Source organism: Sminthopsis crassicaudata, chromosome 4, assembly GCF_048593235.1.
Source record: "Sminthopsis crassicaudata isolate SCR6 chromosome 4, ASM4859323v1, whole genome shotgun sequence".
In the NCBI taxonomy this organism is placed as follows: domain Eukaryota; kingdom Metazoa; phylum Chordata; class Mammalia; order Dasyuromorphia; family Dasyuridae; genus Sminthopsis; species Sminthopsis crassicaudata.
In genome coordinates, this window is record NC_133620.1 from 366604157 (window position 1) to 366623712 (window position 19556).

General features: G+C 42.0%; 1 protein-coding gene across 3 annotated transcripts in view; it reads left to right on the forward strand.

Annotated features, from left to right (window-relative positions):
• The first annotated feature begins 465 nt into the window (after window positions 1-465).
• The window catches only part of YPEL2 (yippee like 2), a 65710-nt gene continuing 46619 nt past the window's right edge, over window positions 466-19556 (forward strand). Inside the window, exons 1-2 of one of the 3 annotated variants that reach the window (XM_074261960.1) lie at window positions 466-730; window positions 18492-18813. In XM_074261960.1, coding sequence (XP_074118061.1) covers window positions 18697-18813 — 117 coding nt within the window. In that variant the 5' untranslated portion in view covers window positions 466-730; window positions 18492-18696. Of the gene's footprint in view, window positions 731-1589; window positions 1810-6672; window positions 7066-18491; window positions 18814-19556 lie in introns of those variants that run through there. The other 2 variants (XM_074261958.1, XM_074261959.1) reach the window with 2 other exon arrangements.

The following is a 19556-nucleotide window of genomic DNA, read 5'->3' on the forward strand; positions in this document are numbered from 1 at the left end:
CCCGTGCAAGTGCAGCTCTCCGGTGGTTGAATGAACTAACACAGGCTGCAAGTGTAGGGACTGCGGGGATCTATATTTCCTCTTCTCCAAACTCCTGTCTCTCTAAGCAAAATTCACACGCCGGGCACGAAGGCCAGGGTCTGTCTGTCTGTCTGTCTATATCCTCAAATCTAAATAAACAACATGACGCTGAAGGCACACCCCATCCTGATCACCTTTTCTTCTGACACCACCACCCCCCTCTCCCAGGCCTGGATTCAGAGACTAAACCTCCCGAGCCACGCAGGACTCAGCTGGGACCCAGGGCCCAGGCTGTGTGGTCCTTAACTCAGTCCACTCCCCGCAACCCAACTGGCACGAGCTGTGGGGGCAGGGAAGAAGGGGGCGGAGCTCCATCAACAGCTGATTGGCTCCGCGTGGAAGGGCTGCGGCCAACCCCAGCCAACCGGCTGCATGTTGCTATGTGCAGAGCAGATGGGATAGGCGCGGGGGCGCGTCCGTCACCTGGCAGCCCCCGGCCGGGTCCGGGAGGGATGCGGAGCGCTGGCGGCGGCGGCGGCAGTGGAGGCGACTGTGGCTTTAAGAAGGGAGCGCGAGCGGAGCCCGAGATCCAAGCCGGGCCGCCTCCTCCTTCTACCGCGCAGCACAGCTGAGCCGAGCCGAGCCGAGCCGGGCAGAGCAGAACTAAGCTGAGCTGAGCTCTGGCCGGAGTCAGATCTGGTCAGAAGGGGTGAGTGCCGGGACTGGGCTCCAGAGAGAGGCCCGGCTTCGGGGGCGGCGGCGGGAGCGGGAGCTGGCGAGGAGCAGGGTGGGCACGGCTTTGGACCTGGGCTGGGGCGCGGGGGCAGGCGTGGGTGTGGGCGTCTGGGCTCTCCAGCCTCCGCCACCTCCAGGGCTCCCCATCTCCGGACTTCTCCAGCTTGCTGCGCCGGGCGCGGGGGTCGAGACAGTCCGTGCCTCAGCTTGAACTGGCTTCAGCCCTCCGGGGTTCGGAGCTGAGCCCGGGCGCCGAGCTTTGAGACTTGGGGGAGCCGGTCGCCCTGAGTGCCACGTGACCGGTTTGTTTACAAACACAGCCCGCGGGCCCCGAGAGCGGACGCTGGCTCCGAGGGACTGGGGTCCGGGGACGGCTCCGGCTGGGTCTTCGGATACAGCCCGTGGCTTTCGTCTCCCGGCCAGTCTCCTGCAGCGCCTAGTTAACTGCTGGGCAAGATCCCCGGAGCGCTCCTTTGGGACCAGCAGCCTAGAAGTGACCCGGGGAGGTTGGACCTAGACAGCGAACTTGCACTTGCCAGAGACCTGACTGCTTTGGCAAAGTCTCTTTGAAAGAAAACGATCCGGACCCAGCCCCGCTCCTCTTTGGAGTCCCGCTCTGGGTCTGCTTTGCTGAGCTGAGATCATCCTCCGGTCCCAGGGACCAGGTCCGCGAGTGTCTGGGAGAGGGGGTGGGTGGGGAAGGTCTAGGCCCCCTGCTGAGTGCTTTCTTTACTTCTAGTGACTCCTGCCCTGGACAGCTTCTGGGTCATCACAGCGGCCGCACGCTCCTAGGGGGCGCTGGCTTGTGGTGCTGCCTTTCCCCGTGGCTAGAAGAGCTTCCAGCATGCAGGGGGCTCGGTCCACCTTTTGCCCTGAACCTCTCTTGTATCAGGGCTCACCAGCCTCCTTACCGGGCTACAAAGATGGATGGGGAAGAGAAGGGGCATGCTTTGTCCCCTTTCCTCATTCCCTTGCCCTCATACAACTGGAGGCCCTCTGCTTCTTCCCTCCTGGCAAGGATAGCACCCCAAACTACCCAGGGAACCTTCAAAGGTAAACTTGGAATGGGCAGGTCCTTGGCTTTCTGTGGCGCCCAGACCTCTTTGGACTTTTACACCTTGCTTTATCCCATTTCCCTTTCTGTTTGTTTTTCTCCCAACTAGGCTGTTAAACACTGTTTACTCTGATCACTGCATCTGTCCTGGTATTTAAGGGACATGCCCATTTTTGCAGTTGATAAAAGGGGCTATGACTTTAAAATCAAGGCATTTTTCTCTTGGCTATTTAAACTACATTCTACAGCCCCCAGCTTTACGCCCTCTGAAATCGTTGCTGTCGGGCAGAGATTCTGTTATGCACCAATTTCTTTTAGATTTTATACTTTATTCTTTTTTTACCTATGTGTCTACCTTGGTTCCCCCCAGGTCCTCCCTGATTTACTTTCTGAAAAGTTAGAAAGTAGGGGAACAGTTCTCTTTCAGCGGAATTGAATCGGGCTGAGATGGAGGGCTGAACTGGATGGCCCAGAGAAGGTCTGGTGAAAAAAACCAGCTACTTACTACCATCCATCTCATAAACACATTAAGAGCTGGATAGGACCTTCAGAATGATTCAATACAATCCCTTCAGGTTGATTATGGAGGAAACTGAAAGGATTGTGAATGAATCTTGTAGAAAGAACCCCCAGGCCATTGCTTCTTTGTTTATGGGAGTGGACTCTTTTTCACTGATTTTGCTTCGGAGACCTTCTAATCTGGTGAACTTGTCTCAACTGATATCCCCTCCCAACTCTCAACACACTTGCTGAATCTTCTTATCTGAAGTTTATCTTTTCCATTTTCTTCTCTTTGTGACTATGCAGTAGGTGGGCAGCCTTAGTCTCTGACAGCCCTGGAGGCTGAATTTCTTTCCCTGAAGTTCAGGTCCCAAATGTAGCCTTGAGGAGCAATTGTGAAAGCTTTCCCTTGGCTATAATCTCTGTCCCAAAAGGAGCTGTTTGTAGAAAAAGAGTACTAGATAGGCGTTTCTGGCAGCTTATCCTCTGCCTAGGTTTCCTTGTCAGTTTAGCATTTCTTATTACCCTCGAGTCTCAGTACTTGTTAAATAATGTTTTTCAATATCATTGGATTCCTATGTAATCCCATGTACTTATTCTGTTCATTTAAAAACATTCTGGGAAGGGCTAAGTAGGCTTTTCTTAGTTGCTAAAGAGATGTGACAGAAAAGTTAACTTTTTAGGGTATAAGAGATGTTTTTGATGTTTGCAAACTCATTTTACAGACTTCATTTCATTTGAGCTTTATGAGCCTGAAAGACAGGTGTTATCCCATTTTACAGATTGGCAAATTCAGGTTCAGAAAAGTTGTGATTTCTATTAGTTAAGTATTGTGGAAGTGTTCCTGAGATAAAATTAATATGACTGCTTAATTTCAGAGGTACTTCCACTGTATCTGAGATAGGATTTGAATTTAGTTCTTCTGGATTGTTGGCCTGTATTATCAATTATTTATTTATTTATTTATTTTTAAAGAAGTCAGCTTCCAAAAAGCCTGAACTGAATGCAGGACTAGAACTAGAACTTGTAGGCTAGGTACAAGTACCTCCAATATCAGCCAATATCAGGGAGAGGCAACCTATGAGGAACTTTCTCCTTGAATAGCAGTCAACTTATGTAAGGGTTTTATACTAGGAAAAGGGTTCTTAACCTGGGGTTCATGGATACTTTGGGGTTTCCAATGTATCTTGGACCAGTTACCAGTGGAAAGAAATCAGATAAATCAAGTGTGTGTGTATTTACACCGAGTCCTATAAATTGAGAGCCTTGAATAACAAGATGAGGATTTTTTTTTTCTGGTTTTATTTTTACTAACCTCTGATTAAAAAGCATTTTTTTTTTCCAAATTATGAATGTAGGTAACAAAACATTGTAATCATGACAAAAGAAGTCTTACACTCACAAAAAAGGCTAAAATCGCCCGAGTTGAAGATGACAAAGCAAAGGGTCCTACAAACGTGAGGCTCACACAGAGAGGGGAGGGTTTCTCTTCAGCTTGGGCTAGCAAACCAAGCATCAAACTAGTGGTGGCCTAGGTCATGGGTGGGGAGGTGAATCTGGGTCTAAAACCCTCTTGGGTTCAGGTGGTTGTGATGCACAATCCTGCTTTCCACACCCTCAACACACCCAGCACCCAGCTGTGGGTTCTGAATTTTAGCATTTGTTCGGTGCCTAGGGCTGAGATGGGGGTGGGGAGTAGAGTGAAAATGGAGTCCTTCTGGCTGTGGTTATTGTTGTATGAGGCTATTGTTGTGTTTCATGTGTCCTAGTGGCTTTTAGGGGGTTGTACAGGCGTGTGCTTGGGGCCATTAACAATTCCTGGCAATCACAAGTAGAAAATGTTGATTATGCTTATTTCAAAATCTCCCCTAGCCTAGGCTGTATAGCCTGGGGGAAGGGCAGATTCATAATAACTTTTTTGTTGGGGAGGGCGGCTTGCCCTGGAAGGGAGGGTGACCTTTGTTTATCTACAAGCCTGTATTATAAAGCAGAGCTTAGGTCCCAATCTTTCTTCCAGTGCCCTAGCCTCTTTAACACCTGAGTGTAGAAGTTGTTAAATTACTCTGCTGTAATTCCTTGTCTCTGAGACTCTCTAACCCCTGGGGCTCAGTATAAATCCACATATACTTGATTTATCCACATATCTGATTTTTTCCATTAATTACTGTGGTCCAGACATAATTATGGGTGTTTCAGTCTCTGAATTATCATGAGATTGTGAGCTCTTTGAGGGTGAGGATTGTCTTTTGTATCACCTGGTGATCACCACACATCCTTAAATTAATAAAAGCTGCAATTTCCCTTTAAAAAGGGCCTAGATGACAAAACTAGAATTCAAGTGAAATGTGCTTTTTATATAGGAACATTAAGTACAATAGCAATTTCTCCCCCCCCCCCTTCCCTTTTTCTAAGAAATTAGCTTTGGAAACTGGGCTAGTTTTGGAAATGTGTAGAAATGTCCTTTACCTATTGGCCAACAATCAGTTGGATTTAGGGTTGCATTTTTTGTTCTTTTGTAGAAAAAAATATTTTGGAGAAAAAAAAAGGATAAAAGCAAAAATGGCAATGTTCAAATGGCCTAGGCTAGTATGATATCTAGTTGGGTAGCTAACTAACAATAGAGTTCCTTCTAGTATTTGAGTTTCACATTTCCAGTTCCTCCACAGCTTTCTTCAACCCCTTACTAGATGGTGTTTATTAGTCTGATGATGGCAGACTTAGACTTCATCTTTATAAGACCTGTTACCAAAGTCATTAGGCATCGTGGCAGAGATCGATTTCCTTAAGATGAAATGGTACAAAAGGCAAAGCCGATTCTTCTTGGACTTCAGATCCTTTTGCATTTAGACTAATAGGTGGTAGTGGGTGATCCATGTGAATGATCTTCCAAGTTGTGTTATTGAATTGTAGATCAGTGAGTGTGCTTTGTTAAATCATTTTCAGCTGTATTTGACTTTTTGATACCCTATTTGGAGTTTTCTTGGCAAAGATAATGGAATGGTTTGCCATTTCCTATTCTCATTTTACACATAAAGAAATCGAGGTAAACAGGATTAAGTGGCTTGCCTAAAGTCAAATTATTTTTCAATTGTGTCTGATTCTTCATGATTCCATTTGTGGTCCATTTTTTATTTTTTAGCAGAGATGCTGGAATGGCCAGCTCATTTTACAGATGGAGAAACTGAGGCAAACAGGGTTAATCAACTTGCCATGCATCACACAACTCAGTTAAGTGTCTGAAATCTAATTTGAATTCAGGCAGGTGTTTTCCTCATTCCAAACCCAGCACTCTCCACTAAGAAAAGTCAATGAAACAGATTTGTGGCACCTGCTATAGCCAGTTATTCTCAATGGGTGTAGTTGACGAAGAGCCAGAAGAGAAAAAAAACTAGGATTTTTGAGTTCTGGCATGGAACCCCTCCCTTCCTTTTTTATGAGCTGAAATTATTATGCATCATCATTAGATTGTGAATTACTTCACAGGTGAGGACTATCTTGCTTTTCCTTGTATTCATATTTTTACCAGAGTTGCAACATGGCACTAGTCGGGGAAATAGTAGCTGATCAAGAAGTAGGTAACTTAAGTTTTTCCTGCTTTTTTTTATTTCTGAACCCAAAGCTTTTTTTCCTCCTGAAACCTTCCAACGTTAAAGAGGTTTGCAAATACATATATTTTACATACATTGTTTCATTTGAGCCTCACAACAATCTTGGGGGATAAGGAATGTTGTTATAAGCACTCATGAGGAAACTGAGGCTGCCTCTGCCCTCCTTATTTTTCAGGTAGGATTTATTCCTCTACACTGCTATGAACTTTCTCAGCAGAGGCTGTATTTTCTAGGTCTTCTTCTGGCAAATATTAGGGTGACTACAAGTAATTATACTTTAGGCATAGAGGCTGAAGTGCAAAGACACTCCTAATTTTAGAGTAAAGGGGTGGCCTTATCAGTAGAAAAACACCCCCCCACACACTTTATATTAGAGAAGATAAATGAAAACTTAGTCATGCTGCTTAGATCTAGAAGGGACCTTATAGGTCAACTTTCAACCCCTTCATTTTGAAATTTACTCCCAGTTCTAGTATTTTCTGACTCTTTAATTTAGTGATCTGTCCAAGGTCATCATAGCTTGTTAGTAGCAATCTGGGACTAAAACCTAGGTCATCTGGCTTTCCAGCCCAGGGCTCTTAACTACCTCACAGCCTGAAAAGATGCCAACTCCTGACCTAATTAAGTCTTGGTCATCCAATACAATTTCCTGCAACCAATGAAAAGCCAAAGCAGAGGGATGAGTCTCACTCTTCTGTGATGTGGCAGAGAGAGAAGAGTTCCATAAAGGGCCACCACCCAAATTCTACAGCCAGATCATCCAGTTGGGTCAGGAACACCTTGGGGTCCACCCTGTTTGTCCTGAGCACTGGGGAGATTGAGACAGATACCAGAGGCATTTGGGTCTCCTCTGTTGGTTTCCCAGACTCTGGTCTGGGATGGCCATATGGCTGGAGGGTCAGGATGTAATTCCTTCCTAGATGCGAAAGTTTCCCTACTACTTCCTTAGTCTCTCTTTTGGAGTGACAAAGGAAGGTTAGATGCCCATATGATAGATGTATGACACTAATGATGAATAGATTGGAGTTCCGAAATGAATATCATCATTGAATCACATTGTATGTCCTGATAAAATGACATCATGTATGGCCTGATAGGATGTGTTTGTTATATCCTGACTCTCTTAATATTCTTCAAGAAGTTCAGGTAGGAGGATCAAGATAATGGTCCTATATTAGATGTATGGGGAGGGATGGGTATGCAGTCTTGGGTTAATAATATGTATATTTAATTTGGGTGGGGAACCACTTGCTTGTAGGGTAATCTGGCTCTTGGCTTTTGTATATAACTCTGGGTATTCTGACCATTGCTGCTCCTACTTCAGAGCTATTGAAGAACTGCATAGAAAATAGTAAATTACCATTGATAACTTACTAATGTTCACTGACAAAGCAACCTAAATATTTCTTATTAATGCTTACCCCAGAACTTCCTAAGCTTTTCCCCCTTCTTTTTTCCTTTTCCCTACTTCTGAATGTATGTGTGTGTGTGTGTGTGTGTGTGTGTGTGTTTGTGTGTGTGTGTGTTTGTGTGAGTCTTATGAGCTTGGGTGTTGAAGGGGCCTTGATTTACCTTTACCTTGTTTCTCCCTCTATGAATATAATTGTGTTTCTTCCTCCCTTTGCCTTTATCATTGTCTTTTCTCTTATTCCTCTTCCCTTATACAAACTACAATCTAGAACTCATTACAAATGTGGATAAATCATACTTTTTGTTTACTTTTTAAAAACTTAAAAAAAGTTTTTTTTTAAAAAAAGTTTTTTTTAAAAACTTTTTAAAAAAGCTTTTTTTTTTTTAATCATATGGTTCTAGCTTCCCTTCTTTCTTCCCCTCTCCAGTATGTATTAATAGGAGAAAAAAAAACATTTATCTTCTTAAGTAGAGAACTCAGTGAAATTTTCTAGAAACAGGAAGCTGTTATGAAGGAAAATTCCATTTTGTTTCATCTAACTTAAAACTTTGAGTGGCACTCTTTTCCCAGTTTAAGAGAACATGCACCTTTTGTAGTTAGAACATAGTTTACTACTATTCATAGTGCTTGAAGATAGGGAGGAGGGAGCACCTGGAGCAAGGATGGGAATTAATACAGGTTTAAGCAAAATCCTCTAGTTCCTGCTTATGGTGTGTTCTGGAATCTTGGTCTGCCAGCTTTTCATTTAGGTTTTTATGGGTTCCTTTTGTTTTTTACATTTTCTGTTTTCCTCTGCCTTTATACCAAACCTTTCTTGGAAGAAAGACTTGTACAGAGAGAAAAAACGGTACAACCAAATTATCCACTGAATCTGATAAGCATTTGGAATAGTCCCCACTCCTTAATGAATGGAGAAAGGTATATTTTCTCATCTGGAGCCAAACTTGGTTATTGTAGATATTTTTGTTTTAATTCATTTTGTTTCAATTCATGTATGTCTTGCCATGTTTCTCAGAAATCCTTATATTAGACTGTCTGACTTATGAAAAGCTGGCAGTTCGTAATACAAGAGACTGGAGAGACCTGTGTTCCACTTCTGACAGTAGCTGCGTGATTATGAATGTCATTCTCCTGATATTCCTTCTATGGTGGTCATAATAATTGCTATAGTACCTTTCTTACAAGGTTGCTGTTAAGCTCCAGGGAGATAATACCATATGGGTAGAGCACTTTGTACACCAGAAATAACAACAACAACAAATTGCAACACGTTCACCCTGTGAATTCCCTACCCTCCAACCCCATCTTATCGATAGTGTACCAGCCCTGGAAGAGAAGAGGTTTTTAAGCTTTAAAAGTTCATTGTTTACACACAGGAGAAAGCCAGAAATTTGCTGCATGCCTAAGCTCCCTCCCCCTTCTGTAAACAGTTTGTTAATAGTTTTTTGAGATGAAATCCATCCATCTCTGGAATTAAGGACAGCCAGAAAATCATAGCATCAGGAGAATTTGAGGCTGAAAGGAATCTTAAATACTATATTATGCAGTTCCCTTATTTTACATATGGGGAAACTGAATCCCACAGATAAGAAATAGCAGGTTCATGATTTGAAGCCAAATTCTTCTCTACCCTGCCCTCCCCCACCCCAATAATCTTCATGTTTTTTCTCCAGGTTTATACCAGGTTGGCTACAAAAGCATCTTTTTTGAAAGAAGCATGTGTTTCTTTGTCTAGTTCTTACATTTACACATGGGTGGGATCCCAGCCAGATGAAAGGGTCTAGAGTTTTAGAAACTTTGGAATTAGAATAAAAGTGGTTCAGACTGAGGCAGGTTGGTGATTTGGCCTTGAGGTCTTCTACTTATTTTCTGGGTTTATGGGAATCTTAATGGGAACTTCTTAGAACTAGTGATAGCACTTGCTTTGTCATTAAACACCAAAAGAAGAAAAGTCTGCACAATGAATTTACCATCAGGTTCTCTATGGAGGTAACACTCAGGAACAAAGCCTGTGTTCTCTTGAACTTTCTCTGAATTAGTTGCTATTCTGTTTTTAGATGAGAAATTCTTTCTAAGGCTGACCTGCCAGGTGTCTGTTAGACCATATATCTTGATTAGTGTTCCACCTGTGCTTAAGGATCAGAAAGAAATTAATCTCATGTATCCCATAGATGGAAGAAATGTTCAGGAAAATGTGCTATATATTTTTTTCTACTCTTTGGAATGGTCTGTTTTTCACTTCAGGTTAAGGGTAGGCCTAATTATAGTGGGATGGATTAGATAAGTCTCAGGCAACTTCAGAAATATATTGTCACTTATCCCAAATCATGAATATCCTTTGGGGATGGAGGATGGGGGGAAGAGTAGGTGAGACCCAGAGAAGTGCTTGGGGTCACATAGCAAGTTGGTAAAGCTAATTTGCCACTTAAAAATAACTTATTCCTATTGTGTTTTAAAAGTTTGCATAATGTTGTGAGATGGATAGTATCTGCCATTTTAAAAAAGGATGGGGGTTGAAAACAAAGGGAACTGGGAGCATTAACCATGGTAATTTACCTTCTCTTACTGGAGCCCCTCAAAGTGAGTAATGAGAAATGTCAGGCATTGTGCTAAGTGCTGGGGATAAAAAAAAGCAAAAAGTCCTTGCAGTTGAGGAGCTTATAATCTAATTATTGGAACTAATACTTAATAATTATCCAAACTATAAGGAGTACCTTAATTAAACACTTTACACCTTCATCTTTGTGTCTCTGCATAGGCTGTCCCTCATGCCTGAAATACACTTTCCTCACTTCAGTCTTTTCTCTTTAAGTCTAGTTTTCTCCAAAATTTAGCTCAATAATTTGGAACTTTGCTCAAAGGGCTGTCCAACTATATACCCTTTGATCCAGCAGTGTCTCTACTGGGCCTGTATCCCAAAGAGATCATTTAAAAAAAAAGGACTCAGATATGGAAAAATGTTTGTAGCAGTCCTTTTTGTAGTAGCAAGGAACTAGAAACTGAGTAGATGCTCCTCAGTTGGGGAACAGTTGAATAACGATCAGCAGGATGATTTCAGAAAGGCCTGGAGAGACTTAAACATGAACTGATGCTAAGTGGAGTATAACCAAGAGAACATTGTACATAGTAACAACAAGATTACGCAGTGATCAACTCTGATGGATGGGGCTCTTTTCGACAATGAGGTAATTCAGGCCAATTGTGATAGACTTGTGATGGAGAGAGCTGTCTGCATCCAGAAAGGAGTGTGGGGACAGAATGTGGATCACAACATAGTATTTTCACTTTTTGTTTTTTGTTTTTTGTTGGTTTGCTTGCTTTTTTGTTCTCATTTTTTCTCCTTTTTGATTTTTCTTGTGCATGATGTAGAAATATGTATAAAAGGAATTGTTTATGTTTAACATGAACTTGCTGTCTAGTGGAAAGGGTGGAGGGAAAGGTGAAAAATTCAGAATATAAGGTTTTGCAAGGGTGAATATTAAACTATCTTTGCATGTATTTTGAAAATAAAAAGCTACTAAAAAAAAGTTTGGTTCAAATGTCACCTTAGAGATAGAGATAGTGTGGGTATAGTGGATAAACCATAGGAGACAAGAATTCCTGGTTCTTTCAACTTAGGAGCTATGTGGGTGGTTAGCCTCTCATTTCTAAAATGAATGAGAGGTTTGGATTAAATAGTCTCTAGGGTCCTTTCTAAATCCTATAGTATTCTCATGAGACTTCATGTGACTTCCTCAGCTGTTCTTGCCTCTTACCATATCTTTAAGTACTATGTAAATGTTATCTTTTCTTCCCCTACTGAATGTAAATTCCTTAAGATTAGAGACTGTTTTTGCTATATTTCCATTGTCTAGTATATAATAGGTATTTAATAAATGCTTGTTGATTGAGATCATGTGTACAAGAGAAATCTGAGACCTTCAGTGCTCCAACCAGTTCCCACTCAGCCTTAGGAGAGAAGCAAGTCTTCTGGTAAACTCAGGAAAATCCTCTGAGCTACTTATGAAGCAATAGAATATGTGTGGTCTAAAAGATGAAGATGTGGCCACGGTGTTTGATGGGCACTATGTCTCTAATGAGATAAATTTCCATAAGTAATGGTAGATCAGAGACAGATAAGGCTCTGAGTCTTAATATTAAATCTACCAATACAGGGGATTCAGCCTTAGTTGCCCCTATGAGGCAGAGTTTGCTAGCAGGAGGCAGTGATAGCCATTTAACCTAAAAGCTAAACCAAGCCAAAAATGTGCTATTGCAAAATATCAAATGGTCAATTAAGGATTTATTAAGCACCTATTACTACAAGGCAAGAGGGATATATATTCAAAGAATGAAATAGCTGTATAGAACTTATTTATGTAAAGAGATTAAAAAGAATGGCCCAGGAGTGCTATTCAGTGTTAGGGTCCTTAACAATCCATCTTTAGAAAACCAATTTTCTTTTAACCTGTTTTAGAATAGGGGTTAAAACTATCAATGGAAAAATCTCAGATAATATCTTCTCACCTGATAAGACAAACAATCGGTAATCTCTAACCACCAACATACTCCAGCTTCCAGTTAATCAGATGCCAAATCTGGGTGCTTCAGGAGAAATTGCCTCTTCTCCATGCAGATGTTGTGACAGCTGCAAGCCCCACGTGTGCCCCTCCCCCCCAGCAAAGCTATGAATGAAGGAATAGCCATGTAGTGAATACATTTACTTTTCTGACAGATGTTTCAAAGGCCTAAACTCCATCATTTATAAGCAAAACTTCCTTTGCTGGAGGACTGGTCTTAGATCCTGCCCCCAGCCTATGACACATACCAAGCTGATAAATTCATGACCTAAATTCAAGGTCTTTCCAAATTGAAATGTTAGATTTAGTTGAGGACTTGAAGTTCACAGTCCAGAATCTTTATCATATTTAAGATATCATATCATATTTAAGATATCATATCATATCATATTTAAGATATCATATCATTTATATTTAAGATATCATTGTACATTTGATTAATGAATGCTTCCTTAATTGTGATTTCTTTGATTCACAATAAACTGGGTTAGTTTTCATAAAAGCCCTGTCTGCCCATCTGGTGTGTGTGTGTGTGTGTGTGTGTGTGTGTGTGTGTGTGTGTGTATTTTAAATCAAAAAAGCTTATTCAATACTTCATAATTATTTTAGCCTTCTTAAAGCATTCAGTTTGGGAAGTCAAAGAACATTTTGAATTTTGTAAACCTTAGATTAGTTCTGTTGAACTTCTAAATTTGTTTTTAGAGCCTACAGCTCTGGACAGTCTTCAGTGGTGACATATTGTTCTTCAAGGGTATATTTGATTTTGGAAGGCCTCAAGTTCAGAGTTAAACTTGGCACACAATGTGGGTGATCAAGCTTGTGGTAATGCCATTTTGTATATGCCTACAATACCAGGAGGCTGACTTTCTTAGTTTGGGCTCTGATAGTTCCCCTAAAAGCATCCCAATCATGTTTGGACAATGTTAGCATTGATGGAATGTGTTTGACCTTCCTCAAGTGACTATTGGGAAAAAAGCAGATTTTATTTAGGATCTTTGAATTTGGGTCTATCTTGAAAGTAAGTTTTAACTTTTAAAAATGATTTCCTTTGCACATAATTAAAGGATACTTGGAGAGTTGCTGTTTCTTGTCTAGAGAAATACAATAGCTTGCCTTCATATACCACTTTAAGGTTTGCAAAATGCTTTGCAGAAGTAAGCTTTTTTATCACAGCAAGAAAGTTAGGTGCTAGAAATGCTCGATTTTGTTTCAAAGGTAGAAAAAAAGAATTGTTACAATTGCTTAACTTCCCAAGGGGACTCTTAAAAAGAGAAAGGTTTTAGAGTTCGTTTTAGAGACAACATCTCTATGTGATGGGCTGGAGGGAGGGAGGGAGCTCAGTTTTTGACATGTACTCCTGAACTCCCCTCCTCAACCTTTCCCTACCAATGAAGCATTTAAGGAAGTCTCAAAGGGGAATTGTCACTAAGGTCATCATGTTTCCTAGGAATCCCTGCTGTCCCATGAGATGCATAGGCCCACCCTGGTGTCTTCTGTACCCTTTAAGTGCTTATTACATATCTATAAGGAACAGTGTTAGCAGTATAACTTTTTTCTCCTGTCTCCCTGAAGTTAAAATTAGCCTATTATTGGCCTGAGGCTGGAATGGAAGCTAGAGAAGTGTCTTTATTTTTTAAATTTTTGTCCATCTTCCCCACAAAGAAAAATTCAAAAAATTGAATATTCAAGGAATGAGTCTGGTTGTCTTGTGGTTGGGTGTCATTAATTTTTTTCATCATCAGACCAAATCCTCCCAATCCTGCCATTTCTATCAATGGTAAAGGTTTGCCTGGGAACATTCACACAGATCCAACCTGGTGGCTCTAATGAAGAATAATGGGCCTGTGTGGGCTTGGCCGTGTGAGTGAGGAAGGTTTTACACTAGCCATGACACTCTGGGCTTGCTTAGGTGAAATGGTACTTCTAGGTTGAGACTTTTGGTTTTTTCTGTTGTGGTTATGGTTCATTTAGGAAAAGGTATCTGTCTGGGTGAAGGAGTTTTGGCCACATATGCTGGCAAGGTCTGAAGTGTGCTGCTGGTGGACTTTACCCTTGATTGGGCGTTGCCAAGTTCCTTGTTTTTAATATTTCATATCTTTATTTCTTTCTCCCTTGCTGATAGGAAGGAGCCAGCTGCTAGTGGTAGCAAATCTTTCTTTAATTTCACAGTGATAGATTATTACTTCATTTAAAATGGCGTTTAATTTGTACATGTGCCCTGAGACTTTTAAATATTGAGCTTATTTGATTAGTTGGAAATCAATCTGGGCTTCACCAAAGCCCATGCCCCTCATTTACAGATGACAAAACAAAAGATCCAGATGGTTTAAAGCTTTTAGTAAGTTAGAAGCAGACTCTACCCAGATAGTGTTTTTAGCCCCTAACCTCATTCTTCCTCTCCTGCCCCCCCCCCCTTCTGTCCATCAAACTTTATTTTACTCTTGATTTTCACCTGAGAATCCAAATAAAAAATAGTCTGTTCTCCCCTCCCCATGTGTCTGGTAGGTAGTAGTTTCCTACTTAAAGCTTGTCTTTTTCATCTAATCCCTCCTTCATCTTAGCTTTGCAGGCCTTTCCTGAATCCTCTTCTGCTAGTCTCTCCTTTCCCCTTCCTCTCTTCTTACATACCTGAGACAGTGGCTTTCTTTCCTTTCAATTAGCCACCTTTCCCCTCCACCCCCCAAAGAGGAGTATGAACAAGATGGCAGTTGGCCAAGTTGAGATTCTTCTCAGCCTCTTAAAGGAGCTTATCTGTCTGAGAGGGCTTCCTAGGTGCTGATGAATTAGTGTCTTTGGTCCTTGGTTTTGTGGTGTGTGTGTGTGTGTGTGTGTGTGTGTGTGTGTGTGTGTGTGTGTGTGTCTATCTGTCTGTCTGTCTGTCTGTGTCCATCTGCGGGGATTACACATGCCCATTTCTTCAGATTGAAGATATGATTAAGTTTTAGGACTCAGAGTTGAGCAAAACCAGAACCTCTCGCTCTTTGTATTTCCCCCTCCTCCTAAAGAACAGAAGTGAAAGAAGAAATAATCCTGCTCCTGGTAAATGCATAATTTAGAATCTGCCCTGTATGGATAAGAAAACAGACTCTGCAGCTGCTGTACAAACCCAGACTGGCAGCCAGGGGCTTGTTTTCTTTTCCTCCCACAGTGTTTGCACAGGATGGGGGGGTGGATGGGGTCAGAGCTTGTCCTCCCTTCCGCCCTGCCTTCCCCTATCTAGCAGTCAAGACTGGACTTCAGAAGCATGTGGTCCAAGGAAAAGCTGTTTGCTTTCACCCCTCCTGCTCTTTCTAGTCTCCTACAGATTTCTGGGAGCTCTGTCTTTCTGAGCTTCTGCATTTTCAGTATTTCATGCTTAGGGAATGAGGGAGGAGCTCAGAAAACCCCAAGTGAGTTATCAGATTCTTTGTGTGAGGGACATTTTATGTTTTAATAGTGACAATGGTTGAAATTTGGCCTCCAAAGATGACCCTTTTATTAAAGGTAAACTTAAAGCTGTTAAGATTTGATTCACTGAGGTGGTTCTCCTGGGCTCTGTGCTTTGGGAGATGGGGGGGTCACAAACAGAAGGGGGAAGGTCCTGTACTGTCAAATGACTAAGGAAGTGACTTATGTGGGACATTAGTATCAGCAAAAGTGACCTTAGGCAGGAATTTTGTTTCCAGGTGGTGTAATGGCAGGAACACTAGTCAAAAGTTTGGAGAGTTGTGGTCTGTGTGACAGAGCAAGTCAGTCTAGATGGATCATTAATAATTCTATAGTAAAAGGGAGTCTCATCATGAAATGGGCACAAAAAACAGTAAAAAGTTTTCCACCATTATCATTGTTTAACTCCACAGGAGTTGGCATTAACTCAGCTGTAATTTTAAATCAGTATCTCACTGGTTTGCCTTGATGCTGATTGACAACTCAGTCAGATGGTGACAGGAAAATTGGGAGTGCTTAGAGGGCCTTCTCCTCTCACATGAATTTTATACCAGAAAAATGGTTCTGAGGGAGGAAAGTTGGATACTGACTGGATGCTGCTAAGTCTACTGATTCCTCCAGGCCTCTCTGCTGCCCCCCAGGAATCCTCAAATGGACCTGTACCTGAGGTCCTGCCATCAAAACAAGGCCACTGGACTGTCCCTTCTCTCTCCCTCACCCCATGCCCCCTCAAGCTGTACACTGTCTGTGACAACTTTTTCTCTTTTATCTTCATTTCAACTTGATTAAAAATATGGATGAGGAAGGAGAGCATGTACTGTGCTCTGGGCTCTGTCATGTCACTATGCCTATTCTAAGTTCATTCTGCAAAAGCTGGATGGCTCAGCTTTAACAGTCAGACCAAAGATTTTTCTGGCTTGATGCTCATGTAAAAGAAATACTCACACTGTTGAGTTCAGTCTGTTGGTATCTGAAGCCTGAGTGTTAATTCAACTAACAACTGCCTGCCTAGTTAAATGTTAAAGAAGCTGGTGGGAATCAAATGAGACTTTGAATTCCACTCTTAACATCAGCTAGCTGTGTGATTCCGAGAAAACCATTTAATATCTTTGATCCTTCTTTTTCCCATGTAGAGTTAAAAATATTTGCAGCACCCACATTACAAAGTTGTTTGGAGGTACAACTGAGATAATGTGTGTAGAAAACTATGAACACTTGCTGTTGTTGTAATTATAATCTGGGTATATATAGGAGCTTTTGGTGACTATTTACTTCTACCACTGTGGGGTAGGAGATTTGGGCAGGACTTGAAGGATTGTCTTAGAAGATTCACCACAAAAGTGGTGGGCCTGGTAAAAAGGGGACAGTGCTTTGTATGCTCTTTGAAAAGCCAGATGGATCCCAGATATAATCCACTAAGAGAAGACTTTATTTTATTTGTCTTCCTCCCCCATCTCTCTAAATAATTTTATCTTCAAAGTGTGATGCAAGTGTTAATTAACACTCATAGTTCTCCTGGGAGGTAGGCGAGTGGGAGCACCCCCAGTAAAAGAAGCCCAGGAAATAAACAGGCTCTAGAACAGCTGAGTGGGCTGGAGGGTGGGCTCAGAACCAGTGGTCTCTCCCTTTTTTCTTTGAGGTCTCTGCTAGTCCCTGGCCATTATCATCCAATGTCACAAGGCTGTCCTGTGGAGAGCATCACACATTCTTGGAGTAGTCATCTCCCAGTGGAAAAGATGCAACTTCATGGAATTAAATGACTTCTCTATTATGTCCATGATGACCAGGAAGGGCAGAGAAGACTACCTCAAATAGGAGGAGTCTGAGTATAACATCAGAGCTTATTAAATCTTTCCTGAGTAGGGCCTGCTGCTGCCCCATGAGAACTGCTTTCCTTCTGAATTAACAATTGCATGTCATTCAATGGAGAGTCCTCCTGGAATCAGAATGCCTCATCTTTCTGAGTTCAGATCTGGTCTCAGACATACTGACAAGCTGCTGTGTGACTCTAGGCAAGTCATTTAAATCTATTTGCCTCAGTTTCCTCATCTTAAAATGAGCTACAGAAGGTAATGGCAAACCAGCCACTCCACTGAACAACACAGCATATTTTTAAATATATATATGTCCATGGTCAAATGTAAAATGTGAGTGCCTTCAGGGAAGAGACTTGTTTTGGCCTTTCTGGGTGTCTCTAGGGCTTAATATTCTGCCTGACATATGCTAAATAAATAGATGCTTAATAAATGTTTATTGACTGACTGGCTTCCTTGAAAGAAGTTGGCTAGCCAGTCTCCTGCTGGTGTTTATGCTCAGTTCAATTGAATAAAGATCTATTAAAATAATAAAGTCTAATAAAGACTTGCCATGGTCAGTGTGTACTGTATTATGAGCTGGGGATGTGAAGATGAAAAAAATGACAAGAATTCAGCAACCCACCAAGTCCAATTATAGGAGTAAAGGTTGATTTAGGGTTCACTGCATCTTTATTAATCTTAGAGGATTCTGGAGGTGCCACTTGGGGATGAGAAATTCTCCTGGAAAATGTTGGGAATCAGTGGTTCTAAGCCTTGGGCTAAGGCAAAGGCAAAGAAGGGGATTCCCTTGGAGCTTTTTCTACATGGACTCTGGCCCAGCACATTTTGAAGTCGTAACTTTTCCCAGTCCAAAGGGGCAAATTTGACTGGAATCCAGCTTATTGGATAAGAAAAACCAAACATATTTTTTCAATTAAAAAAAATCTGTTCTATCCCTCCCATCTTTCTTTCATAATAAACATGCATAGTCAAGAACAAACTCTTGCACTATCCAGGTCCAGAAATGTCTCATCCTGTGCCCTGAGCCCATCTGTCACCTCTGTCATGATGTGGGTAGCATCCAGCTTGCTGGATTTTAATGGACACTCTCTGGGTAGCTGTTGAATACACTTCTAACTTGGAGGTTATATGTAGAAGTGTCTATTTCATCCTTTACAATGCTTCATGCTTCATTTAATTTAATTTTGGGGATATTACAAAGAAGAACATTGAACAGATAAGATCTTTTGGTCCTAGAAAGGGATTTTGGGCTCCTCTTGTCTCCTGGTTCACTTCATAGGCAGCATCTCTGACAGCTTTTGGGCTATGAGTCAGAAGCTTTGGTCCCATGGCTAATTATTTTTCTCTCTGGCACTGCAGGCTGCTGACAACGTGCTGCAGACTTCTGCCTGCAAGTGAGTCTTTCCTCCGAAGCCATCGCCAGTGTGTGGAGCCTGCCCCACACCCGCCACCTGCCAAAACCACGGCCTTTACCTGTGTCTTTCGGTGTTTCCCCTGCGACCCGTCCTGTGGGAGCACCTCCTGGGCCACTCCTGAGTTTGCGCAGCATTCAGCGGCGGCTCCAATGGTGAAGATGACGAGGTCCAAGACTTTTCAGGCATACTTGCCTTCTTGCCACCGGACCTACAGCTGTATCCATTGCAGGGCTCACCTGGCCAACCATGATGAACTCATTTCCAAGGTAGGTGTCCTGCCTTGTGCTGCCCCTTATTGGAGACTCGTAAGTCTACCAGCATGAGTTGTGCTGTTTCAGTAGGGGACAGATCTCTCACTGGTGAGGTTGACTTTTCATCTCGGCCACCCCCATTTTGATGCTTTTAGTCAGCTGAGAAGACACTTGGGGAATGGAGGGGATAGTGTAATTTAAGTGAGAAATTGGTCATCATCTAGCCTGCAGTCATCTGGGGTTATGTGCCAATTAAGAAAGGGGGGATAGGAGGGGCATTATTGGGATGATGGGATGTGGTTGTCCTATGCCCACAGGCTCATACATATTGCAGTCTTTCTGGGACTGGTTTAGAATGTCAGATAAGGTCATAGATAATCATATTTAAGGTTAGTCCACTTGTCCTTATGCTATTTTGCATCATACATTTCTTTGGAAATCTGGTAAGGCCTTGGACCCCTTAAAAAGAATATTTTAAAATACATAAAATACACAGAATTATGTGTATATAAATTCTATTGAAATATAATTGTGTGTGTGTGTGTGTGTGTGTGTGTGTGTGTGTGTGTGTGTGTGTGTGTGTTTATCAAGTCAGTTGATTTGCAGAAGTGATTAAGCAGTGGTCAAGAGAGAACCAAAAGAAAATTAGTTGGAGAACTGATAAAAGCACATGGGACCTTGGGATTATAGGAACATGGGTCCAGAACCAGAAGAGATTCACTATAGTCCATTTTATAGATGAGGAACTAAAGTCTCAG